General features: G+C 48.8%; 4 protein-coding genes across 4 annotated transcripts; 1 reads left to right on the forward strand and 3 right to left on the reverse strand.

Annotated features, from left to right (window-relative positions):
• Nucleotides 1–1,112: 1,112 nt before the first annotated feature.
• Nucleotides 1,113–2,246, reverse strand: F4807DRAFT_281144 (uncharacterized protein). The gene is made up of 2 exons (XM_047994692.1): nucleotides 1,346–2,246; nucleotides 1,113–1,281 (listed from the first exon to the last, which is right to left on the reverse strand). Exons 1-2 carry the CDS (start codon nucleotides 2,060–2,062, stop codon nucleotides 1,279–1,281), a joined length of 720 nt encoding a protein of 239 aa, XP_047850056.1. The 5' UTR covers nucleotides 2,063–2,246; the 3' UTR covers nucleotides 1,113–1,278.
• On the reverse strand, nucleotides 2,247–4,872 carry F4807DRAFT_281143 (glycoside hydrolase family 94 protein). Its single transcript, XM_047994691.1, has one exon. It carries the CDS (start codon nucleotides 4,787–4,789, stop codon nucleotides 2,432–2,434), a length of 2,358 nt encoding a protein of 785 aa, XP_047850057.1. The 5' UTR covers nucleotides 4,790–4,872; the 3' UTR covers nucleotides 2,247–2,431.
• A 2,593-nt stretch (nucleotides 4,873–7,465) lies between these two features.
• On the reverse strand, nucleotides 7,466–9,788 carry F4807DRAFT_281196 (glycoside hydrolase family 7 protein). The gene is made up of 4 exons (XM_047994693.1): nucleotides 8,846–9,788; nucleotides 8,461–8,766; nucleotides 8,373–8,395; nucleotides 7,466–8,304 (listed from the first exon to the last, which is right to left on the reverse strand). Exons 1-4 carry the CDS (start codon nucleotides 9,114–9,116, stop codon nucleotides 7,636–7,638), a joined length of 1,269 nt encoding a protein of 422 aa, XP_047850058.1. The 5' UTR covers nucleotides 9,117–9,788; the 3' UTR covers nucleotides 7,466–7,635.
• Nucleotides 9,789–10,015: 227 nt separating this feature from the next.
• On the forward strand, nucleotides 10,016–12,193 carry F4807DRAFT_281569 (RCC1/BLIP-II). Its single transcript, XM_047994694.1, has 3 exons — nucleotides 10,016–11,222; nucleotides 11,282–11,891; nucleotides 11,943–12,193. The coding sequence occupies exons 1-3, from the start codon at nucleotides 10,461–10,463 to the stop codon at nucleotides 12,170–12,172; spliced, it is 1,602 nt and encodes a 533-aa protein (XP_047850059.1). The 5' UTR covers nucleotides 10,016–10,460; the 3' UTR covers nucleotides 12,173–12,193.
• The last annotated feature ends 69 nt before the right edge of the window (nucleotides 12,194–12,262 follow it).

Here is a 12,262-nt window from a genome sequence, read left to right on the forward strand (position 1 = left end):
TCTGCGAATGACTTGTTCCTTGGGTCCTTTTGCCTCTTACGTCTTGTTAATATGGATTCTCCGCCCGCTTCGTAATATTCTCTGGGCTGGTTCTTCTTGATACCAGTCCCAAAAGTGTTTTTCCTTGTCTAAATAGAACGATCTCGAAGGTTGGGTATTGGATACTTGGTGATAGTAAGAGCGGCGGGCGACTTGTTGGATGCGACGAGGGAAAGAGATATTGTCAGTATATGTTCGTAAAAGGAGGGGGTGGCGGCGATAGGTATTTGAGTAAAGATTAATTAGTGAACTGTGTTAAAAGCGTATTTGTAATGGGTGAGCTGACGTTGTGAAAATATTGAATGTTATCTTGTAAAAAGGAAGGAAAGTGGAGGAGGTCTAAGACGGTTTCCTGCGTGTCTTTGAGGTCTTTGATTCCCGCCTGCTCCCACCTGGGCAGTCTAAGTCACAAGACAAGAGCGATTATGGGCTATGGATACCCGAACAATGAGCAGGTATGACGCGATCTTCAAGGTTTTTGCCAGGGTGAGCCGCTATTAGCGCCATCCAGGTATCGCTAATAGGTCCCGAAGCCGGCAAAGCTTACCTGGTACTTTATCGATAGCCATGCAAAGGCCGCTAAAGAGCACTGTCTCGGGATGCGCTATGCATGGTCCAACTTAATCCATCTATTACAGTTAAGGTTGCGATCGATATATGGAAGCCACTACTCCCTATTACCTACTGTCCCTATCATCCGTGCCATCCCTTATGCATAATTCCCTATCATCAACTCATCATCTGCAACTCCATTCATCCTATCTACATACATCAACGCCTACTTATAGGCAGACAACACTGCAATACATGCAGTCGTTTCCATTCCCGCCGAATATCATCTGTTCGCTCCTACTGTAATACTTGGGCATCAGTTTACCTGCATCCGACACGGCTTCTTGGCCCGTGATTTGCACCTCCAATAGGAATTCCCCTCTCGATCCTCGAAACGTGTTTATATCATGCTCGAACTAATGAGCTCGCATGCTACCATTTGTCCAAGTCATCGCCTTGCATGAGTGGATATAGCTATGGTGCCGATATCTACCTAAGGCATATCTGCGGGTTTCCTCCAGATCGGACATGGCATCGAACCGGAATATGATATATCATGTCCCCTTTTCCCTGATTTCGCCAATGGGTGTCACTTTATGCTTCCCTTCACTGGCTGGTGTGAAATTTCAGAAGCCTTCGATGAGCTGAGTTTCTGTGTTTCATTACGACAGCGGTGGCTGATCGTTGTTACTATGACCGGTTAGCTAAACTTGTTCTCTCTTGAGTTATGAGACTGGAACAAGGGCGCAATTACCTTCCCAACGGCCTGCTGAGCATTTGGCGGTAATTCCAAGCCCGGGAGGTTCAACGGTGGTGGTGTCACGCTCTTGATCCCGCATGTTATTTCGATGCTCCGGAGAAGTCCGCCAACAGCCTTTTGTTCTGGAGTAAATACGGCTAGGTTGGCAAACGTGAGACAGTTCGGCTCGTTAAACAGACGTGCTTGACACCCGTCGTCCATATTTGCAACGAACGTCGCGCACTGCGCTATACCGGGCACGTTGTAGCATGTCGGTGTCGCATGTTGAGATCCGGGCTTGGGTAACTGGACGTTTGCCATCACCGTGCCGCGACAGTCTTTAGGTCCCGGTGGCCCCGAGAATAGCAATGCAGCTATAGGGACCACAGGTTCGGTTGGCTGTGCTTGGCTACTAGTCGTAGGGCTCTTCGGCGTTGTGACAATGTTCGGTATCGTCGTGCTATTCACTGTCCATGGTTCGTCTACATCAACTTGTGGAATGTGCGAAATTTGCGGTACCTCCGAGACTCGCGGAACGTCTGATACGGCAATATTTTCCACCATCGCATTTTCAGGTAGATTATCCGCGTCCTTCACCGTCGTTGCTCCATCTACTATGATAGGACGCATGGATTCGTCCTCAACCCGAATTCTTTGCCCTAACGCGCCCGTCATTTGCCATGCCGTCCCGATACTAAGCAATGTTAAGGTTGGTCGCCAACTAAGCTGCATTGTGGTGCACTTCGGTCATAAAGATAGAGAATGGAGAACAAAAAGCAGAATCTCCAAGATCTATTTGCGTCGCGACAAGTCTTTTTGGCTTGAGACGATGCCAAGGGGTGATGCGAGTGAGTGCATGTCCTCTTGGCGTTTCATGCCTCATCGATCTAATCCTTAAGAGAACAGGGGGCGCAACATCGATAAGATTCGCGATAATATGAAGAATCCAAGATTAAATCTCTATAAAAGGAAATAGTGCCAATCTACTATGTAGCTAACTCGGCCGCGAATTCCTCTTTTTGTTTCAACCCCAACTAGTGGGCTCACCACAGGATTAATGCCTCGTCAACTATATACAGTCGATAATTACGAGCGACCGCATCAATTAGGCACCGATACAGACAGTTGATATGTCGCACCGGGCTGGACGTTAGTGAAGCGTGCTTCCGGAAGAATCCGACCCTCGTACTTCGCTATGACTTCCTTCACGTCTGCTGAACGGTGGATATCTACCACGAATGTAGCACCGCGGAACAAACGCGTGACTTTGATAGTATTCCAGGTCGACGGTAACTGCGGCTGAATGCGTAACCCCTTCGCGTCGCCCCTTAGACCACATAATCCCTCAATAAAGGACCGGTACACCCAAGACACTGTTCCTGTATTGAATAGCTGACTGGACCGACCAGCCGTGCGTGGATATTGTTGATAGGCCCCACGGTAGTAATTGGGAATATATACGGGGAGTTGACCTCGTTGCACATAGTCTTCTTCTGAAGGGCCAGGGATCATCTTCCTCAGAACTTCGTATGCCCGGTCGTTCTCCCCTATCGAATACAAGCTGTGGATATAAAATGCGGCTGCGTGGTTATACACCGACCCATTTTCAGCAGAGCCTGGGTATTTTTGTGTCACACGGCCGACATCCTCTCGCATAGCACTGTAAGGAGGGGCGAACATCACGGTACCATAAGGCGTGCTCATCTGCGAGTCTATCTGAGGGAGTATTCGTGAGATCTGCTCGGTGCTGGTCGCTCCGCTTAGAATCGACCATGTCTGCGGATTCAGCCAGATACGGCCCTCTCGGTCTTTCTTAACGCCGAATATTACATTGTCATCCGTGATGCCTCGGGCAAACCAGTCGCCGTCCCACAGATGCGTGTTAGCAGCTTCATTAACCTCCTTGGCACCTGCACGGTATTGTGCTGCTAGGTCAGGTTTTCCCTCATGCTCGCAGACATCCGCCCACAACTTCAGCGCAAACGCGGTAGCAACCGTCTGCCATCCTGATACACCATTTCCTTTGTAGCCCACCATGTTAAGCGGATCGCACCAGTCTCCCTGCGCAATATAACTCAAACCTCGAGCATCCCGAGCCGAAATCAGCCAATCCATCGCTCGGCTAAAGCGTTCGAACACAGTATACGTATCGCCATGCATTCCCTTTACAGGTACCTTCAGGAGGTCATAATCACCCGTCTCGGAGAGGTAAGCCTCCAGTGTTACCGGTAGCCAAATGCAGTGATCGGTGTGTGGGATCTGGTTGATATACTTGAGTTCGGCACCTTCCGCTAACAAAATACCGTCTGGCATAGCACCATTCTTCTCCTGCTGTGACACTGCTATCAGAAAAGCCTTGCGTGCTACCTCGGGTTTAATGTACGACATTCCCATATTGTCCTGCAAATAATTGCGCGTCTGCGGATCTGTGGTCAGCCGGTTCACATCCCCGTGATAATAGCACTGGCGTGGTAGCCAGTTGTTGACGAAGTTGTCCACGTGCTTGTCCGGCGTTTCGATTTGCAGACACCCCTTTCCTTTACTGATGTATTCCGCGTATTCTTTCGCTGTCTGTGCGAACCCTTCCTTGCTGAGGTATTTATCTCGAACCGTGCGGATCTCAGCGTCATCAAAAGCAGGGCCAAAGAGGAAGCGGTACTCATGTTGCTCATCTGCTTCCAGTTCAGCTCGGTACTGTACCACAGCCACCGGTGTTTCGTAGCGGGCTTCGCTACGACTTAGCTCAGGCTGTGCCAGTGATGAAGGCGCGTGAAGGCCACCTTCGCCCTCAAAGGCCTCTTGCATGGCTTCCCACGAGATCGGCGTGGTTTCGGTAAGAAAGTACGATTTATCCTTCAGGAATTTGTTCTTCCAGTAGTCGGCAGCCTTCTGGTATGGTGTGATACTGCTGCTCACTATACCGCCAAGATCCGGTCGCCATTCTGCCTCCTGATTCATCCACGACATATAACCGAATGGGAAATAGGGGTACACGCTAACTTTACGCGGTCGCCCACTCAGATTAGTCACCTTAACAGACCACAGCTCAACCACATCGTGTGTTGGAATAACCAAGGTCAGCTCTACTCGAATACCAAGGTGCTCAACTGTCCAAGAGATGTCGCTTTTACCAACAGAAAACACGAACCGGTCAAGCGAAGCACGAACCGGTTCATAAGGTGCCGAGAAAAGTTGACCAGTCTCCTCGTCCTTGACATAAACGAAACGGCCCGGATGATGAGCGTAATAGTTCTGCTCGGGCTGCATGAAGGTTTTGGCCTCGAGATTCGGGGCGTGGGCGTATTTTGACGGCTCCGGTTGCATGAACTGTGCCGTCGCGTACCCGCGGCAAGTGACCTGTATCATCATCTTCTGGTTCCACAGGAAGCCACCGGCCTTCGGCAGAGCGGTAGGGCTCGCCAGCTCATAGCGGTCGCCGTCCTCTGTAGAGCTTAACATCGTGTAAGTATATTCCGGGCGCTCCTTTACTTTCAGCCGCAAACCAGACTTGGCTACTCCGTGCTTTCAATTAAAGGCTTCCCGCCACTTCAGTTCCCTCGAGTAACAATCCGGGACAATGCCTTATAAAGGGGAATGGACAATACATCGTAGAGCATGGACACCGCTACGCCGGTACACGGGGCTTGGCGGATGACCTGTTGCATGGAATTCGCCCGGGAGAATATACGGGTAAAACAAAAACGCCCGCTACGACGTGAGCGACGAACCAATACGTTGACTGGTATGCAATCAACTGATCCGCTGGGATCCCCCAAACGCGGATGGGGGTTGTTTTCTCAAACAAGTCGTTTGATTGCCGCAGATCCATTTTCGTTCGCTTCGATTTATGACGAGGTAATGCCGGCGATATATTTCCTCGATGCACCTCTGGGTCGTACAATATATGCAGACTCCAACAAGCCATCATTCGTAGTTACTCTGTGGCGGATTCGCGATGCCCCAATTCGTTCCTCCTGTTACGTAGGTGGGTAGACAGGCACTTAGTAAGAGCGGAGCTGAAATCGGGGAGGTGCATGCGAGGATTACGCTCGTGGGTTGGGTGTTCGTGGGGGAATTCTTTCCATCCGGGGGAGACTAAGCCCGTCGTTCCTACAACTTTGCCGAAAGGAGAATGGTAGGTTTGTAGTGTAAGGGTCTGATCCGGAGATGACAGCTTTCTAGAAAGATGATCTATTAATGACTTGGAGAATAGCATGACTAAGTTATGCAGGTAGGTATGTTCTGCGGTATACTAACTTGGCGTCAGATTTTAGTAGAAGATGAATAAACGATTAACTATATGCCACGATATTAACGAGTGGTCTCATTGTCGGTTCTTTCCTGCGCTGGAAAGGGATGCCTTGGAACAGGAAGAATAAATCTGGTAGCGAATGGATAGCATGTAAGAAATTTCTGCCTGAGAAAAAGCTCAAGTTTCTAGAGTATACTAGAAGATTAGGCCACTATAAACTAGACCATTGCTAAAGAAATTCATAGATAAAGTTAGGTTTACCCACTGTAGGCATGGATGAATTGATGATTTAGTTGTGCAGAAGTAGAGCAAGATCATGAACGAGGTTTAGGAGGGGATTGGGGGACTGACAATCAAGAAGCTACTGAGAGAATCTTTGCTAAGCAATTTAGGAGAAGTATGATTGAAGTTTCTGTCGAAAGGGGGTATACGCTATCCAAACAATCGCTCAAATGTCCCGTCACAATCTTGTCCCAATGAAAATCCAATATTAAAAAAATTTGCGTAAGAAATTTGCGATCTTCTCAACCTTACATCCTATGCAATCTGATGTGCATCGTCGCCGACTTAGTATAGTCCTACCGAGTTCGCGGCGTGTAGGAAGTGCTCTTAAACGATTCCCGAGTATCCGGCCATTGATCATACGCCCGACTCCTCTCCCGCCTTCCCCATGCTGATCTAGAATGGATCATGTTAGCTAGGTATCATCGATACTGGTGGCCGAAGGGGCCGTCAACACGTACATGAATGTCGACCACATGATTAGTGCTGGTGAGTGCCGGTAGGCCGTTCGCGAATGTTTTCTTGCTTGCCACTGCTGATGAATTGGGCAAATCGCATGGTGAAGCTAGGCGTGTATCGTCGACCACCGCAGCGCTTAGAGACAATGTACTCCTCTTGCATGGCAAAGATAGAGCAGATAGATACCTAGATAGTAAGAGAAGGCGTCGTTATTGTATTTGTATTGTTCGAGGTTCTTGCAAGCGAAGTCCAGACCTTCAAGGCTATCTGAGTAACAGCAGTCTACATGATGAGTGGCAAGTAAGGCCGCTTTCTTACATTTATACATCTTACTCAGGACCTTGTAGTTACCTAGAGCTGACGAACTATTTTCATCTCTCTTCTTCTTCCGGAATGCTATCCGGCGAAGGGGATGACGAAGATGTTCCCTTTTTTGGGGGCGGGCCCAGCCCAGCCCTACGCGGGATGGTAGGGCGGATGTGGATTGGGAGAGCTAGCTAGCTAAAACTATTGCTGACATATTGACCATGTTCGCGCGTTGCTTGGTACCTAGCGGGTTAGGCCAATGAGAAGACGTCGAATGCTAAGAATAGGGCGCCTTCGGTCGTCATTCCGCGGGCATTTCTTTTTTTTTCTGGAAAGCTGAACCGGTTTGTGTTTTGTGATGCGCATGCATGTTGCTTATCTCACGCGACACACGCGCAAGAGTCGGTGAGAAAGTGTCTACATATGTGTGTGCGTGTGCAGCTGTGCGACGGGTTGTCGTGGGATACGTGGGCTGAGCCGCGACGCAGTGGCTTGGAGTTATACCGCTTGTTCGACCTGTCTGTCGCGGATGCGTGCACTTTATAGTTGCGGTCTGCTTAAGACCGTACGGACGTGGCCGCAATCTCAGTGCTACGATTAGGTACGTCACTGCGCCCCCCCTACCGAGAAAACGTGCACTTCGGATCGCCGACCTAAGGAGTTCCATGCGGTTGGAAGATTATCAGGTTTTACCTAATTGCACTTCGCGATAATTGGCTAGATCGTCGATTATGTTTACAGGTAAGTAAGAATCACATGTAAGGGAATATCATGGAATTCATGTTCGAAGTTGCATCATAGTATGACAATATTCGTGGTTGATTATAGACTTACATTTCCAACAGCTGTACAATTCATATAATCGGGGACAAAATAGGGGTCATGCCCATGCTGTTGAGGGGATATAGGGGCGAATTATCGAAGAGGATCTGGATAGTCGAATGTAAAATCCATTTAATATAGTAACTTTTAGTATATAGTATAGCAATATTTATCGTCTACCATATCAAACGTTTACCGTGCTCGCGGGGTATGTCGACCCAATTTCTCCCCACTTCAAGTTGCTAAATGTCACCTCAGGATAAGGTTCGATTTGCCTGGCAATTGTAGGATTTCCTTCCGTCGCATTGCAAGGCCCAGCACCATCTTCAGCACCGTCAAGCCAGGACATATAACTGCTCTCGTCCCACCAGATACTAAAAGTCAGCACCATTCCACGCGTCAACGCATCGCCCATGCGCGCGTGGGCGCCTAGGTTCATGAATTGCGTCGCGCCGGTTGCGTTGCAGTAGGCGTCGTTCGTGAAGGCGACCTCCGGCACGCCCTCCTTCTTCACCACCTCGGCCTTGATCACCTTTTCGCCCTGCACGTACAGGCGGTGGATCTCCTTCAGCTTGCCGCTCTCGTCGGCGGGGAACTGCGTCACGACGGTGAACGGCTTGGTCGTGTCCACGGTGAAGTTCTCTCCCCTGCCGTAGTACTCGGGCTGGTTCAGTCGGTACGGATTCCACCCGCACCCGCTCTTGTCGCAGACGCCGTTGGCCTGGCACTCGTCGCCCGTGCAGAGGTACGGACCGGTCTGGTTGCACGGGTGCGGCGCGATCTGGTTCGCGCGCGAGTTGGCTTCCCAGATGTCCATCTCGTTGCAGCAAGCCCCGTAGCCGTCCACGTTGCCCTAATCGACGGTTAGGTAAGATCTCAGGTAGTTAAACTCAGCATTGGACTAAAGTCTTCATGGCTTACCTCGCCGTTGATAAAGGGGGTAACTATAAAAGTAAAATATTAGTAAAAATGAAAGATGATAAGTTATGGTCAGGTAGGTATTAAGTACCATAGCATTGTGCGTCACAATATCCCGTTCCCCAGGCAGCTCCGCCGGGGTTTAGCTCGCTTTGGCCTCCATCTGCCGCCATCTCGGAGAGGTATAGAGCACTGTTCAAGCCGCAGGGGAGATGGCTAGCCTCGACGTCGAATGCGATTTCATTGCCGGTGAGCTGAAGCATTTCGTACTTCTCCTTGGCCTCGTCGAGGAGATAGATACGAGGGGACACGACGTTGTCGCCGACAATCAGCTGCATGTTCAACGAGGATCCGTTCGTCTTGACTCCGATACTGGTGTAATTGCTTTGGCCCTCCACTAGAACAGCATGTGTCAATCATCATGGTTCATAAACGTTTAGTCTCGTAAGAGAGAGTTAGAAGTCGATATCACGTACTAACACAGTTTTCAGCACACGCCTCCTTAGTAGGGCAAGCGGTTTCATTCGGCTTGCTTCCCCAGTCACCACAACCGTAAGCATCGTCACTAACTTGATGAACCCAGTGAGCAGACGAATCGAGCACGAGGTAGTTAGTCGACTCCGTGCATCCGTCCGCCACACTACACCGGTAGGTTGTGATCTCGGGGTGGACATCGGGAGTGCTTCCGGGCTTCTGCGCAGCGGCAAGGCCCAGGAATGCCAGGCCGACGGCAAGCTTGGAAGCCATAGCTTTTGTCGTCTTTTAATTACTCCGCCAGGTAGACGTAATACAGCTTTCGCGAGTGTGACAAGCACGCAACACTATAACTGGAGCAACTCATCTTGAGATACATTATATATATATGCCGGCCTACATACCTACCTTCTCGCATTATCGTTTAGTTTTCCGTCAAATCCGGCATAATGGCGCAGATAGGAGAAAGAGTCCGTGTACCTGGCATGCCCAGATCGAACGTCATCCGCACGTCGACTTCTTCAATGCCTATTCTGACATATGGAACTTGAAGTGCCGACTTGGGCCCAGGCGATCTGGGGAAGGTGGCCCGGGATGCCGGCGGGCCAAGTTGTTGCACCATGGGAAATTGAGGCTAGTCTCCTGCAGAGAAGAGCCTGAATCGGCAGACACTATAGCTTTAGTACGACCCTGCGTATTTAAAAGTCGCGCCGCCATGGCTGATTAGGTACGGATCTTGCCGAGTCGCAAATTGATTGATGTATAAGTCAATATTTATGTTCCTGCATAGAGTCGAGTCTCTGATAAATCGCGCGCCCGTGCGATTCCTCGTAATGAAAGGGGTGAATACGAGATGATGGCAGCCCGGTTATCATGCCGACAGCTTGCGTTGAAATAGCGTTCTTCTGACGTTGTCATATAGAAAAGATGAGATAGTAATTACGAAGTGCCTATACTGATTATACTTACAATATTTACCATATCATACGACTACCTAGTTTACAAACTTAGGCTTCTCATCGTCGCTTTCTGCAAGTCAATATTCAACGCGACGCTACTAACTCGAGTATTCCAAGAGAATTACGGTGCGCGAAATGCTTGGCAGCGATAATTCTTCTTCCGGTACTTCATAGCTATCGTCGCAGTATTTTATTGATATTCTTGGTCAGTCGAGGAGAATTTTGTGGGCTAATGTTCAAGCCTGTCAATTCGGTACCAATATCTAGAGGCTCGATGGCTTCTTCGATATCCATAGATCGTTGCTGGTCCGTAGCTGAGGCGCCAGTGAGACGTTGCTAAAATAGCGGGCTCTAGGCAACAATAGGACAGGGCTGCCTTACTATCTCTGATCCTTAGTAGCCTCAAGTCACTAAAAAGTGCCTAAGAACAGGCAGATAGGGCAGACGGTTCTCCACATTAATTCATGCCTTATTTTGAGTCCTTCTTTGAAGGTATTTTGTCACGTAGGACACGTTAGTATGATGAACTTATCTCTCTTATTAAAAAGGTACACTGGATTTTCTGTTGACATAGAGATACGTTAATTCATTGTTATTTTATAAGACGACTTGAGTACCTATTATTCTCTCCCTTGCACGCCTGTGTGGGTCACCAACGATGGCGCCTCGGAAGGGTGCCCCCTCTAAAAAGGGGAGAGCTGTCACAACTGAGACTACAGGAGCGAAATCTAGCAGTGTTACAAAATCAAGTTCTCGAAAAACCACCGACATAGATGGTAACTCCCATCTTGTCATAAAGCGTCGTAGCGAGAATCATCGAGGTGATGGTGAACCCGATGCTACGCACCAGGAAAGACCCAGAAGACATGGAACTTTCCCAACACCAAGTCAGGCCCAGGTAGACACTCCGCACAGCACAATCACAGGGACTGCTTCATCAGCCACTTCGCCTATCAACGTTATACCGTCCAAAAGGTTGAAAGTATTTGTCTTTGGTGAAGGTGGCTTCGGCGAACTTGGTCTTGGAAATCAGAAATATAATGAGAAGAAGCCTATGAATGTGAAGCGCCCACGCCTTAATCATAACTTACTTCCTGATAAAGTTGGTATTGTCCAAGTCGCTTGTGGTGGCATGCACGTAGTTGCTCTGACTGCAGATAACAAGATCCTCACGTGGGGTGTCAACGATCTCAAGGCGTTAGGTCGCGAGGCAGTTTTTAAAGATCCTGGAACCGAAATGGATGATGATAATGATGACGATGATGAGTATAAGGGCCTTGACGTTAGTGAAAGCACTCCAGGCGAGGTCGACCTGAGTGCTTTGAGCCACGTCCCTCGGTTCGTCCAAGTCGCTGCCACTGACTCTGCATCATTTGCATTGAGTGAAACGGGAGAGGTATACGGATGGGGTGCATTCAAGGTTATTAAGAACAACAAATCATTTTTAATGTATTTCCTATGAAGCTAACCAAATTCTAGGGTTCTGATGGTGTTTTCGGTTTTACTCAAGACATCAAGATACAACCAATCCCTATACAAGTAGCAGGTCTCAAAGAAATTACGTCTTTAGCTGCTGGCGCGAACCATATGCTTGCCTTGGATAAGCATGGTAAGGTTTTCACCTGGGGATATGGCGGCGAATTCCAACTTGGTTGGAAACCAGCCTCAAGGCATACTAGTCCAAAGGCTACGCTAGATCCTCATGTCTGTGGGCGTTTTACGAAACAGAACTATGCCGTGAAGATTGCTGCAGGATCATATCACAGTTTTTACATTAATAATCACGGGAAGTTATGGTCCTGGGGTTTGAATAACTTCTCTCAGACGGGACATCCGGACCTCGCCGGCAAGGATAATGCGATAGTCACCACTGCCAAGGCTGTTCGGGCTCTTCGGGACTACAACATCGTTCACGTAGATGGAGGCGAACATCATTCCGTTGCGGTCAGTGCTGACGGCAAATTATTTGCCTGGGGCAGAATCGACGGACATCAGGTTGGCTTGCCGAAAGAAGCATTCACCGAAGAAAATACCATAATAGACAAGTACGGAAAGCCGCGGATCCTCATCGAACCTACAATCATACCAAGTAAGTCTATCCAGGTCAGGTCACCTTCATGTTTACTAACGATTTCCACAGATTTGACTGCTGCCTTTGCTGCTGTTGGTACCGATACCACCATTGTTGTCACGCCTAATGGCAAAGCATATAGCTGGGGTTTTTCAATAAGTTACCAAACTGGACAAGGCACAAAGGATGATATCGAAACCCCAACTCTCATTGACAATTCTGCTATACGCGGTGAAAATATCGTGTGGGCGGGCTTAGGAGGGCAATACTCTATGTTAGCTTCAATAGAAGAAGAATAGGCAGCCCGAATATTCACCTTGAGCCCATAATAAATGATTAACTATGCAATTTGGACATTCAAATTGGTTCCTGAAATTTTGATACAGGCC

Source organism: Annulohypoxylon truncatum, assembly GCF_022578515.1.
Source record: "Annulohypoxylon truncatum strain CBS 140777 unplaced genomic scaffold F4807scaffold_42, whole genome shotgun sequence".
Taxonomy (NCBI): domain Eukaryota; kingdom Fungi; phylum Ascomycota; class Sordariomycetes; order Xylariales; family Hypoxylaceae; genus Annulohypoxylon; species Annulohypoxylon truncatum.

Coding starts and splice junctions, on each gene's coding strand:
- F4807DRAFT_281144 (XM_047994692.1), bottom strand. CDS start 2,062: ATGCAGCTTAGTTGGCGACCAACCTTAACATTGCTTAGTATCGGGACG.
- F4807DRAFT_281143 (XM_047994691.1), bottom strand. CDS start 4,789: ATGTTAAGCTCTACAGAGGACGGCGACCGCTATGAGCTGGCGAGCCCT.
- F4807DRAFT_281196 (XM_047994693.1), bottom strand. CDS start 9,116: ATGGCTTCCAAGCTTGCCGTCGGCCTGGCATTCCTGGGCCTTGCCGCT. Junction 8,767..8,845: donor GTGTGCTGAAAACTGTGTTA/GTACGTGATATC, acceptor ATGCTGTTCTAG/TGGAGGGCCAAAGCAATTAC. Junction 8,396..8,460: donor TTGTGACGCACAATGCTATG/GTACTTAATACC, acceptor TTACTTTTATAG/TTACCCCCTTTATCAACGGC.
- F4807DRAFT_281569 (XM_047994694.1), top strand. CDS start 10,461: ATGGCGCCTCGGAAGGGTGCCCCCTCTAAAAAGGGGAGAGCTGTCACA. Junction 11,223..11,281: donor ACGGATGGGGTGCATTCAAG/GTTATTAAGAAC, acceptor ACCAAATTCTAG/GGTTCTGATGGTGTTTTCGG. Junction 11,892..11,942: donor CGAACCTACAATCATACCAA/GTAAGTCTATCC, acceptor CGATTTCCACAG/ATTTGACTGCTGCCTTTGCT.